The sequence below is a fragment of the Benincasa hispida genome, chromosome 3 (assembly GCF_027475165.1).
Source record: "Benincasa hispida cultivar pf3 chromosome 3, pf3_genome.v1.1, whole genome shotgun sequence".
Classification (NCBI taxonomy): Eukaryota; Viridiplantae; Streptophyta; class Magnoliopsida; order Cucurbitales; family Cucurbitaceae; genus Benincasa; species Benincasa hispida.
In genome coordinates this window covers 65,372,688-65,386,285 of record NC_143480.1, presented here as the reverse complement: position 1 = coordinate 65,386,285, position 13,598 = coordinate 65,372,688, and the positions used below count along the sequence as shown (strand labels likewise).

Genomic DNA, 13,598 nt, shown 5'->3' with positions numbered 1-13,598 from the left:
ATTTGTCTCATTTGAGTATTAGTCCAAGTGGGAGATTGTTGAAAATGTCCTAAAACTCGCAGTTCGTAAATATTGTTAACATATTCTATTTATTAATAAAAGTATTATTGAGTATTTTATTCAATTATTATTGATATTGCATTCTATTATAAAAATCCAATAAATGAATCCATGACTATAAATATGAATATTTTGACTTTATGTGGCGACTTGAAAGAGGATTAAGTTAGTATATAACCAAAATAGTCTATAAATATATGGATGAGATTGGGTACCTCATCCTAGTGATACTAACAGATGCGACCCATTTTGTATACTAATACAAATGATATGATCCCAAAATCATTCATGTGGAGACATGAGAGTGGGGGCATCTTATGTAATGAGTTTGCATAAGATTAGACCTCGAAATAGTCACTTTTCCTTATAACGACGGTTTACTATTAAAACTGATTATTTAAAATGCAATGACCTAAGGTAACTCGATCTTAATCCTGAGCTAACTATGAACTCCTATTTATTCGGGATTATCCTTTGATCTGCATAGGTGAGAGTATTCCAACAACACTGCTCAATAAGCCTCCCATTTTGGGGATAAGACCGAATAGGTAGCTGGGAACATAGTTCTACAAGATGGAATTCACTCCTACCTGATTTAGGGTTAGCAGATAGGTTGTTCTCTTAAGCACTGGTTCCTGGTCTTGAACAATGGGGCCCCGCTCTCTGATCGAGAGGATTATAGTTTATAAGTTGGACTATAAACCAATTGTTCAATGGAGGATCAGTGGGAGCTTAAGAAGCAAGATGCATTTACATGGGTAAAACGATAATTTTGACCTAACTGTAAATACGAATGACATGTGAAGGATCGACTTATTAATTATAGTTATAGTGGACAGAAATATATCTACAGTGAGAAGAGTGCAACTATCAAGCTATAGTGGTATATCTTGGTAGTTAACGAAAATAAATTTATTCAGTTTAAAGAGTTTAAATCAATTAATTATAAATCGTTGGAGCTCATCATTTGTTGGACCATAAGGTCTCTCTATTGACTCGTAAACTAAATCTTGGATTATTGAATTGAGCAAATTTGAATTGTTCAAATTAAAATAGAGTTTTTGAATTTATAATGTTTAAATTCAATTTAGGGTTTAATTGATTATATTTGGTATAATTAATGCGTTTAATTTTGAACGAAATTGGGGAGTTTAAAATATTTAAATATTGATTTAAATGTTGAATTGTATGAATAGGTTTCATGTATTAATTAGGTGTTTGATTAATTTAATATTTGATATTATATTATTATTTAAATAAATAATTAAATTTGTTTAATTAATTATTTAAATAATTTATTTTTAAAATTAGAAATTCATAAATAAATTTAATTAAAGGTGATTTTATGAAAATCATTTTTAATTTTGAAAAATTAATTTTATTTTTTTAAAAAAAGTTAGTGAATTAATCCAACTTTTGTTAGAATAATCCACTAAATCCAACACCTAAGCCTAAGAATTAATGTGATTTGAAGTGTCAAATTGCATTAATACTTAGTGCTTGTATGTATTGAACATTTAAATATGTTCAATTTCTCAAATTTTAGGACATGCAAGAATTCTTTAGAAAAATTCTGAACTCTTCCTTCCAGCCTAAAAAACCTCTTCAACCTCACCTAATTGATCTCAATTCAATATTTCCACCACACATTCCGAGCTAGAATTAGTAAAGAAACTCCTCTTAGTGGTCTACTGTGAGTTTGAAGATCTAATTCGTGGATTTTAGTTGGAATTAAAGAATTTTCATCAAAAGTAACGTGTTCGTCAACTCTTCTTTAAAAAAAACTTTTGATTCATGTTTTTAAATTCAAATTAAGTGTAATTTGAGTGCTTATTAATTCTGATTTCTTCCGCTGCTTGTTAGTTTACTTTTTCAGCTGTCCGACGAGATTATGAGTTGCTCCATCAATTTTGGTAAGTTCTAAGAGTTCGGACCCTTTTGGTTTGAATAATAATGGCACTGCAATTTGGACTTGGAGTCCTTAATTTTTTTGTTTATGCATAAGTTCAACTGTGTGAGAGGTTTCGAAACGATTTTGGCTTAAGCAACGTTTTGGGTAATTGTTTGGAGATCTGAAGTTGAGATTATGTTTTGGGTCTTCAAATATTTTGAGTATGGATAGTTGCCTAATTAATGTTTTAATCTTAGTTTTGGAGGAGTTTCAAAATCTATACCAAACTTTCCGACATTGTTAAGGGTTGAATTGGGTGACTTTGGGATTCAATTCAAGAGTCTAATTAGGCCAAGAAAGGAATTAAATTGCTTAAAATTCGAATTTTTTATTTGAGGTAAGTGATTTACTACTGGTTGACCCTCGAACCCCAAGTTGATGTTAAGACTGTGAATACACTAAAAGGATGTTTCTATTGTGATGAATGTTCTGCCATGATTGACTGATAAATGACTGTTGAGATTGATCTGGAAACTTCTTTGTTATTTTACTATGATTGTTATATCATACTATGGCTTGATATGAACGTAGACGTTGTATGTTGCATGATAGATTGATGGTGACTGTTAACAATTCTATCAAACTGTGTACATTCCCTATGTATGTTTCGGTTTCCTTACGGGCGTCATCTATGCTTATGATTTTGGTGACTCTTCGGAGTCACTTTTATAAAAGTGTGCCTTCGGGTTCGCTCCTTATGCCTATGCCTATGCCTATGTTTGGGATGCACACCTTTGTCATGATAGGAATAACATATACACCTAGTGGACCCAGTAGTCGGCCACTTATTGGGTATTTTTATACTCACTCTTTTATATATATATATTTAGGTAAAGAAAAGGACAGAATGACGAATGACTAGAATAATCCATGACCAAGCCCATGTTTTATTTTTTTTCATGTTTTCATGTTCTAATTTAGGAGTTCAACATTTAAATCATTGATCAATTCGTTCGGATATTTATTTAAGTTTTTTTTCCAATTGGGTTTAAGAATACCCCGAACAGTGAAGTTATATTCTTTGAGTTTCATATTAGAAATTTATTTTTTCATGTTTTCATGTTCTAATTTAGGAGTTCAACATTTAAATCCTTGATTAATTTGTTCGGATATTTATTTAAGTTTTTTTTCCAATTGGGTTTAAGGGTACCCTGAACAGTGAAGTTATATTCTTTGAGTTTCATATTAGAAATTTATTTTATGAAAATTTATTTGTTTTGGTCAGACTTTGCGAAAAAGCCGTTTTGAATTTTATGCATGCATGTAGTAACGGTTCTTTGTTCATCTAGAAAGTTAGGTCATTATAGTTGGTTTCAGAGCCTAAGCTTTTAGGTTTTGTAGACTGATTTACATCGTAAGTCCAAAATGTCCTTATGGCTCGTCAATGGATTCTTTGTCATCGTCAGGTATATCTTGTAAGCAAAGTTTTTATGAAAAGTTGTGCATAAAAATATTTGTTTAGTTTATGTACTAATTATGTTCTATTGATCGTTTAATGACTTGAAAGAAGCTAGTATGTGATTTTGTTTAGCTATGGCACTATGGAAAAAATATTATGGGGTCACTTGTCACTAGTTTACCTTATAGGACATTCAAAAAAGAATATATATATCAGCTCAACTATGTTAAGGTGTGATAAAACTATGCCGCATTATGATAGTGAAGATAAAAGAGGATGTACTTATTTAAGAAAGAAAAAAAGTTGCTTGTCTATATGAGAGTCAATTAATGAAATTGTAGTATGTTTTATTAGAAAGTGAAAGTGGTGGTGCTAAAAGAAACTATGTTGTAATGAAGTACGTGCTTACATTGAAATTAAGTTAGTTGTCTTAATCATGAAAAAGAAAAAAAAAAAAAAAACTATCTTAAGAGACCTAATTTTTAGGTTACTAGTAATTGAAGTCGTTGGTTTTTTAGTGCAGCTTTTGAGTACAGATTTTGATATGTTGTAATGACTCTTGTGAAGTTAAGGTGGTTGGACTAAACAAAGTACCAAGACTTGAAGTGGGAAAAAAATATTGTGGCTTTTTAATTGAGAAGTTACATCATATAATTGTGGGTCATACTCATGTCATTGTTAGGGTGAGAAGGTTTAAAATTGATCGATTGGACCGAGAGAAAGACTTTTGGAGTTTAAAACAAAAACTAGTTGTGAAGGTGAATTCTAAACAAAATAGAAATCTTGAGTCAGAAGGTAAGATTTATAGAGGAGTTTAGTAGAATTACACATAGTATGGATTTTTTCACACTTGGAAAGAGGAAAAGCACCTTGGATAAATTAGTCTTGACAAAGATAAGTGCGAGAAAAATAAAAAGTACTTATTATTTTTGGAAGATAAGGAAAATTAATGTTTTGAGACTACAAGTATATAAGCTTGGTTTGCCCTTCTAAGATCGAAATTTGGTGTTTGCAAGCCTTTAGAATTGGAATAAGCAATCTAGTTACTACTTGGGACTTTGGACCTTATTATGTGTTGGTGGAAGAAATTGTGTAAAACATTGGTTATGAAGCTTAATGTCAACAAGAAAGTATTTTTCAAAACAAAAGGTTAAGGAGGGATAATTTAAAAGGGAGTCGTTAGTAGCAATGGTTGCTAGGAACTATTGAAATGGAAGGTTGAGGCTTTAGTAGCAAAAAGGTGATTGTTGAAGGCATTATCAAGGATTAAGTGATTGTGACTTTGGGTGCAAGCTCTGACTAGAAACTCGTGAGAAATCAATTTAAGTGAAAATTGGAAGTTATTTATCGCAAAGTATACAAGGATGGTGCTCTCTGGATGATCAATAGCACAAGAGATGAACTCGAGAATAGGGCTCTAGTTGATAGCAAGAAGTGATTATAGATAGGTCGAAGTAACTCAGGTCATAGAAACATGAACTATTTAGCAAAGTTCTTGTATGCACTAACATTTTTCCTTTAAGCATATTAGTTTTGTTTGTCAAGTAGGGAGATGGAATCCATGGATTTATGTATCAACTTTTAAGAATCGAGTATGGTAGTGTAGTCAAGTCGTAAGGGAATGTTGGGCCATTAGTTGTCAATTTGAATTCCGAGTTTTGGACTCAAAGCGCCACATAGAATATGTTTCTTCTGGCGTGGATGACAAGTTGATCGACTTTATGAAGATAGAAATTTTCAAGATAGATTTATGAATTAGGAAGATTTCAATCTTAGAAACTATCTTCAGAGGTTTGATACAGTTATTATGCAATTATGGTGATGTGTTTAAGATGAACTCATGCTCTATAGTATCCAGGGACTTCAGGAACCTTATTATGAAATAGATTTCTAGACTCGTTCGTAGCAGGTTCTAAACAATGAGAAGCAATTGTCTTAGAACTAGATAGTAACATGAGGATTTTCTCGACTAAGTTTTACAGTTCTTGACAGTAGAAAACCTTGTGTTGAGTTTTAATGATTATGAGATTCAATTGAACAAAGTTGTTTCTTAGGCAGGTAGGTACTAAGAGAGGCATCACAGTTGACATCCTAAAGTGGAAGTAATTTTCAGTTGATCAAAATTGCTTTGCTATGTATATTGGGTTTATGATGTATATAGGTGCTTTGCCACACGTATGAGAATTTATCTATGCCAACACAACTAGTTCAAATACATGTTTTTAGTAAATAATATCTCTTACGCTCATGACGTTTCTTAGAATGTTTGTGTTGAACTACTATTGATTTTCAGCATCTTAAGTTTCATAGTTATATGTGGAAGAGGGTGTCACACTTCTATGCCAACTAGAGGACCCCTATTGCACATCCAATTTTTGGAAGTCGCTAGAAAGTATTAGGTGCTCGGTTAGAGATTAATACAACTTTTCACCCACAGGCTGATGGTCAAACTGAGTATTTGGACAAAAAACTAGAGTTATATTTTACAGAAAGTTGGGACTCCCATTTGCATCTCATGGAGTTTACTATAATAACTATTACCAACCTACTATAGGCATAGCGCCTTTTGAGGTTTGATATGAGAAAGAGTTGCAAGTCTCTTGTTCATTAGGTTGAGGTCAATGAAAAGAAATTGTTGGGACTTGAATTAGTGTAAACTACTAATGAGGTTATCCAAAGGAATAGAACCTGAATGCAAAGAACATGAAGCAGTCGTACTCTTGAGAGTTATACCGTGTTCTAGGTTTTGAAAGAAAGGCAGCTAAGCCTATGTTTTCATTGAGCCATTTGAAATATTTGAGCAAGGTTATGAAGGGTGTTTTAGGTTTTGATTGTGACGAGTGACTAGACTTCTTATTTCTAGGGTGTTAATGAATATGTATGTATAAATTTCAGTTAGTTCTTATAATTCTTGTTATCTATTGACTGGTCATCAATAAATGTTATGTTAAATGTTCCATTCAATAAAATATATGTTTAACAATATTTTTAATGTAAAAAATTTGAATATAACTAGAGCCATATTTCTTGACTTGATTTAAGGAGATTAAGAATCCATTAGAATTACATGAGAAAAAATCATTTTTCAAGAGAGTATCCAAAATCTAGTACTTAAAAAATCAAGTATTGGAATCAATACCCAAAAATTGTTTTTATTATTGAAAATCAATCTTTGTCTCAAGTTTTTATTAGTTTAAATTGACAGCAACCTAAAATAAAATCAAAGACAATTCTAAGATAACTAAACTCATGTGAGTTTTATTTGAGAACAATATTCAAATATTGTAAAGTATAGGATTATTGGAACAAACTCCAAAATACAGACAAAAATAATATTAATCTTTCGACACATCTATAATGGCAATAAGTGCCCAACAAATCTAAACTAAGGCCAAAATGAGCATAGCTTGACTATCATAATGTTTATACCATCAACTTCAAGTCCCATCTCGTAAAAAACAAAAACAAACTAACTAAAACAAAATTAAAAAAAACAAGCCTGTAATATGAATCTGAAGTATATCTACTTCAATGACCTTTCAACTAGCATTCAACTCAAACAGAGTCAAAATGCATATGACAAAAATAACACAAAAAAACATTCCTTCACATTCATTAAGCAAGTAAAAAACCACAAATTATCAAAACTCAATTAAATTACGCAACTAGTTCACACATTCAGCCCCAGAATCAAAGTCTTGGAGCAAACAAGTTACTAAATTCCACACTTGAAAAGAGGAAAAAAAATATGATGGCAGCAACAGAAAATTTTCCATCACCGCAACCTTCTAGCTTCCCTCTCAGACTCGAGTAGGGTAAGAATATCACCTTCCCTGACTGGTCCCTTGACATTCCTCATAATGTAACGATTCTGATCATCAAGAAACTTGACTCTCACTTGAGTCACCTGCCCTCTTGATCCAGTTCTACCCATTACTTTCACCACCACAGCATGTTTGATTTGTGATTCCATTCCTACACAAACAAACCAAAAAATAAAAAACAATCTTACAGTTAGATTGAACCTTCCTTGTCTCATTAATGATCCTCCTTAAAGGTATGTTTTGAAATGTCTTAAAAATTGATTTTAGTTTCAATATAACCATTTTAGAAAACAGTATTTATTGAACAATCACTACGATACTCAGTCTTAAAAGTGCGATTAAAGTCCTATTTAATTTTTTCGATGGCTTCTATGAATAACCGGTCAACCCAAGGTGGTCTGTTTCAAGTATTCCTTGACGATCATTTTAGCCAAAAGTGCTTCAAAAGTGGATCCTCCCAAAAAGAAAATAATAATAATAACGACTAATATTTGTAAATCACTCCCAAACACAATATGGGCATGTTTGGGATTGATTCTCAAATAGTTAAAATCCCCTTTTTAAAACCAAAATCAATCCAAAACATGTATTTTAATCCATTCAAAATCAACTTTAATGGAATATTCATGTTTAACACTAAAATAACGATTTTGAACACAACAAAAGGAAATTATATCTATCAAACATGTCCTACGTATGTGTGGGAAGAGCCTTTATACAATAGCAAAAGTGTTTCTAGTCCTCCTCAAACAATCCATCACCATGTACCGCTTATAAAGTTCCAACTTCCCAATTCGAAAGACCTAATGCGTAGAAGCCAGTGATACTAATTACAAAAAGCATAACGGAAGTCATAATTCCAATAACTTCATAAAAATCATAAAAGCCCAAAACTTTAAATCTCCTTAATACGAAGACCTACAGCAAGAGTGCATCAGCTTCCAGTTCAATTACTATTTGAAAACTCTCTGTCGAGTAAGAATTCAATCAGAGAAACAAAATCATCAAAGGAACGTTTAAAGGGCAACAAAAGTAGGAAAACTGGAACAATTCGTCCACAATCAGGCAGAGAAATTAAGAGACTCAAGTTTATAGGAAATTGAAGAAAATCAAGAAGCAGAGAGATAAGAGTTCAGAGAGAGAACCTGAGATCAAGGAAGAAGAACGATGAAGAAGATTGTGCGGCAATGGGGTAGGGATTGGCTTGGCTAGGGTTTACGTTTCTAATAATTTCCCTTTCTATTAATTTATTTTTATTTCGTTTTTTATTTTATAAATAAAGTGGATTGGGCCTTCTGGGCTGGGCCACTCAGGAATGGGAAAATTACAGTAACATTATGGAAATTGGATAATATAACAACATTTGAGGATTCTTTTGGATAAATAGCAAGAACCTTGTGGCAAATCGGATGCAAATCATGGAGATGACATTTTCATAATATCTGATTTATTCTTAATTGGTTGTTAGGTGGAAAATATTAAATACAGTGTAAGTGGAGAGTTTGACTGTAGTCAAGTGTGAGTTATCATATTATAACCTACTAAATTTAATTAAAAAATAGAAAATGGACACAATTTCGTATTTTTCGCCCCTGAAATTTGAATATATATTTTATTATTAAATTATATTTTGATAACTAATTTACAGATTGATTCAAACTAAACCAATTTAAACTTAAATGTATCTTTATTGTCAAATTTGATTTTTATCTCACTAATTTTCAATTATTTTAAATGTTTGTTATCAATTTTAATTGTATCTTAATCTTTTTCATTATTTTATACATATTGTTATCAAATTAGTTGTAAATTTTTCATATTTTTGAAATTTCACGTTTTATCTCATAATATATTATTATATTATTATATCATTTTAAATCATTTGAATTAAATTGTATTTTTATTAATATCTCAACAAAAGTGGTTGTTATTAACACACAAATAAGTATTCAAATTCACCTTATCAATAAGGGATTTGAAAATTTTGAATTAAGTTTGATAATATTTTTCTTTCCAAATATTTCTTTTGATTTATTCAATTATTTTTTTCCCGATATTTGTTTCAATCTTCTTATAAGATTATTTTTCATTATTTTTCAAAATTTTCCTACATTTGTTTGTTTATAATGTTATTGTTTATACAATTTATATTCTATAAACTTTTTATATATAGTGTAATTGCATTTTGTGTTAGAAATATTGTATCAAATATTATCATATTTAAACTAGTCATTGGCCACTGTTTGAAAATTTTAACATTTTTGCAAGTTTTTTTTTCACTATTTATACATACAGTGTAATAATAATGTGAAATGTGAGACTTAACTAATCTACATTTACAAATATAATGTAATTGTATTGTAAAATTATGAGGTTTAGACATCTCGAATTTCAAGTGAATTTAAAATTGATTATCTCAAATTATTGGATTTTATTTATCTTTAATCTTGGTTTCTGGAACCAAAATTGATATAATTGAAAAGATAATTAATTTAAATTTATTTGATAAGGGATTTAAATTTTTTTTTAATTTAAGTTGATAAAAGATTTAAAAGTTGAAAATTTTGAATATGAGAGAGAAAAGGATAAGAGTTAACTTAATTGGATAATATATATATATATATATATATATATATATAACACATGATAACAATGCATAAACAAACACAACAACAAAAGAAACAAAGTAGAAGAGAGATAGGAGAGAACAAATATTGAACTTAATTGTGTTGTAAAGCACCATACACCACTATTTATAAAACATTAAATTGTGTATGTTACAACATAGAATTCAATTGAGAGTACATGTTACAGCATGAAAATTCAATATGAGGTTTGTGATATTTGTTAACCTAAGTAGGTTATGGATATCCACACTAAATAGTATATAATATACATTGCATTTATAATATAATAATAATAATAATAATATATATATTCAACGATCTAAACTATAATTTCTTCTAAGAAATCATTCACTTAGGGGCGTGAGATTATCAAATCTTCTTGTTTGCAATTACTTAATAATAATCATAATAATAATCATAATAATAATCATAATAATAATCATAATAATAATAATAACATAAAAATTAAAAAACAATTACTTAATCTAAACAATAATCTCTCTCTCCCTCTCAATTTGCCATCTCCTTCACTTAGCCATCTCTCTCTATTGCAAGCCATCGACAGTCGTACGCTGCCGTCCATATTGAGATTATCATCGGCGTCTTCAGGCTGTCGTCGTCGCAAAGGATAGCGCCGGTACTCGTGATGACTTGGAATCAATTGATTTTTCAAAATGGAGTCGTGCTTTTTGTCCTGAGAATTGCCAATGAATTCAAAATTAGAAGCAGATTAGAACGTTATTGCAAAAGTGGTTTTATAAACGAAAAAATGAAGCCGGTTATCATCTTACACATCTAGTGAAGTGTGGCCTCAGATAACTATAATTCTCTTATTTTGCAGGCTCAAACTACTTCGTATAAACGGTCTATTTGACTTCAAAGACTTAGGGAAGACAATATCCTTTAAGCTTCAAAATTTCAATCGTTTACTTGTATGCGAGTTCCATCGTCTATCAAAGAAACTAGACGATAGTTTAATAGTGTAGACGATACTAAGAAGCACTACACGATCATTGAGACGATAGTAAGAGGAACTAGATGATCGTGTAGACGATGCAAAGTGAAACTAAATGATCATATAGATGATGCAAGAGGAACTAAACAATCATGTAGTAGACAATCGTTGAGAAAGAAAGAACACAAGAAGTTAAGTAGTTCGGCCAAAGGCGTACGTCCACTGTGTAAAAAAGGGAGGGTATCGAGGGTATCCTTATTGCTTCTTCTTTTAAACTTCTTTACAGAATGAATGCGCTCTCACCTCTTTCACTCTCTCATTCTTTCGTCTTTTATACAAGCTCTCATTTTTAATGGAAGAAGTCTTTGGTTGCTGGTGGTTACAACAAACAAAACAGAAAGAAGAAACAACGATAAACTAACCTCTACTTCTTTGTTTGTCTCGGTTCTTTCTGTTACACGAAATCAGCTGAGCAAGAATTATGAGAACAGGTTGAAAAAGGATATAATATCCAGGCAATAACTAGCTGTATCAAATAATTGGTGGATCTGATCAACATACTATTCATCTGCATAATAAAAGTTATCCTCATGCATGCGATGTATTGACTGGATTATGTGTCACCATATTATGCGTTCAACTTAGAGTAGTTTGGAACCAAGCTTTTTGGGTTATACCAAAATACTTGAAGAATATACAAATCTTGTCACCGAAGGCCAAACCTTCCGTTCGTAGGCATAAGAAGTTAAGTATCCAATCTCCATTAGAATTTAAAAGGAGGGTAAAATGTGGACGGTGTGGACGTGTTGGTCACAACATGAAGACTTGCAAATATGCTATTATCCACTAGTTTGTTTGCAGTTCTTTTTTATTTTAATTTAACTTGAACAATTGAATTTCACTTTAATATTACTTATTTATTTAGAACAATTGAAATGTAATTTTTGTATCTTTATAATATATGTTTCGTTGTATCTCATATATTTTGATTGGTATTGGTTTAGTTTCAAATTATCCTAATCACAATACCACTTATCAATTAATGTTTCATTGATGAGTATTACCTGACAACCAAATTATCCTAATCACAATACCACTATACATTATTGTGTTCATTTCTTCTTTCTCTCCTTGAATTTTTAATTGCATGTTCATCTTCTTCACTAGAAACTGAGAAATTTGAGATCGAAAGACTAACCCTAGCATGAATAGTAGAGAAAAAAGAAGGTAAGAACATTTTCATTTCGTTTTTATTTTCTGACACATGAAGAAAGGAAATGGAAACTTAGCTTTCCACTTGCTTATTGATGAGATACGTGGCTTAAGGAGCTCCATACACATCAGCTACCACTTTTCTTTTGCATTCTAGATCAGCTCAAACAAGGACTTATTTTCTTGGGCCTAGCATTCCTTTTTCTTTTTGGGCCCATTGTAATAACAACTTGTATCAGAACTATATGGTAGCTTCTTGGTGTTCTTGGAACCTTAGATCAGTTTCTTGAAGTTCTTGAGAGGTCATAGATTAGTTTCATGAAATTCTTGAGGTAGCATAAGTCAAATTCTTGAAGTTCTTGGGATGGCCATGCTAAATTTAAAATTGAAAAGTTTAATGGAGCAGGAGACTTTGTTTTTTGGACAAAGAGGGTCAAAGCATTTTTAAATTCTCAAAAGGCCCTGAAAGCCTAGGATGATCCAAAGACCCTACCTGCTACTCTAAGTGCTGAAGATAGACAAAATATGGAAGAAATTGCATATAGAACACTGATCCTTAATATTTCATATAGTGTTTTGAGATAAGTCATAAACAAAGACACAACACATGAAGTTTGGGAGAAGTTAAAGGTTCTTTATGACAGAAGGGATCTACCTAATAAACTCTACATTCGAGAAAGGCTATTCTTTTAAAATGAATCACTCTAAGTCCTTGAATGAGAATTTAGATGAATTCAAGAGACTTACTAATGAGTTTAATCAATCTGGGGAGAAACTCGGGACATAGAATAAAGCTTCTTTGCTAATTAATTCACTCCATGACACTTATAAAAAAAGTAAAGACAACCCTACAGTATGGAAGGGAAGTTGTGACAATAGATATTGTCATCACAACCTTAAGGAGCAGAGAGTTAGAACTTCAAGCAAAAGGCAAAAGTGTTGGTGGTGCAGAATCTTTATTTTCAAAAGGAAAAAATCAGTTTAAGAAGAATCATTAGAACAGAAATCAGAAAATGCACAGAGAAAGGCCAACCTTAACATGCTTTATTTGTCATAAGGAAGAGCATTTCAAGAGAAATTGCTCTGAGAGGAGGAAGCATCACAGAAGGGGTGATAATAGAAGGTTTAAACCTTATGGCAGAGAAAAATCAACCATAAATAGAGACTTCAAAGGAGATGATCAAAGGAAACCAAGGGAACAGAGAAGACATCGAAGGCCTGCTGGTGAAGAAAATTATGAGTACACTGAATTGCTCACTATTGTAAATAAAAAAGCCATGGACTTTGAAATTGAGGAAGGAAACTGGGTTCTAGACTCAGGATGTACCTACCACATGACTTCCAAAAGAGGCTGGTTTGTTGACTACAAATCAGAGGAAGAAGACTCAGTTTACATGGGCAACAACAATGAGTGTGAAATCAATGGTAGAGGCTCAATGTTACTAAAATTATCAGACAACAGAGAAGTTCTTCTAAAGGATGTTAGGCATGTTCCAAAGCTCAAGAGAAATCTCATCTCTTTGGAATGCTGGATGATCAGGGCTGCACATTCATTTAGGAGAGAAATTCT

The 13,598-nt window shown here is 31.5% G+C and overlaps 1 protein-coding gene across 1 annotated transcript; it reads right to left on the bottom strand.

Annotated features, from left to right (window-relative positions):
- Nucleotides 1-6,996: 6,996 nt before the first annotated feature.
- Nucleotides 6,997-8,516, bottom strand: LOC120072687 (small ribosomal subunit protein eS28z/eS28y). Its single transcript, XM_039025135.2, has 2 exons — nt 8,380-8,516; nt 6,997-7,385 (listed from the first exon to the last, which is right to left on the bottom strand). Exon 2 carries the CDS (start codon nt 7,381-7,383, stop codon nt 7,186-7,188), a length of 198 nt encoding a protein of 65 aa, XP_038881063.1. The 5' UTR covers nt 7,384-7,385; nt 8,380-8,516; the 3' UTR covers nt 6,997-7,185.
- Nucleotides 8,517-13,598: the final 5,082 nt, after the last annotated feature.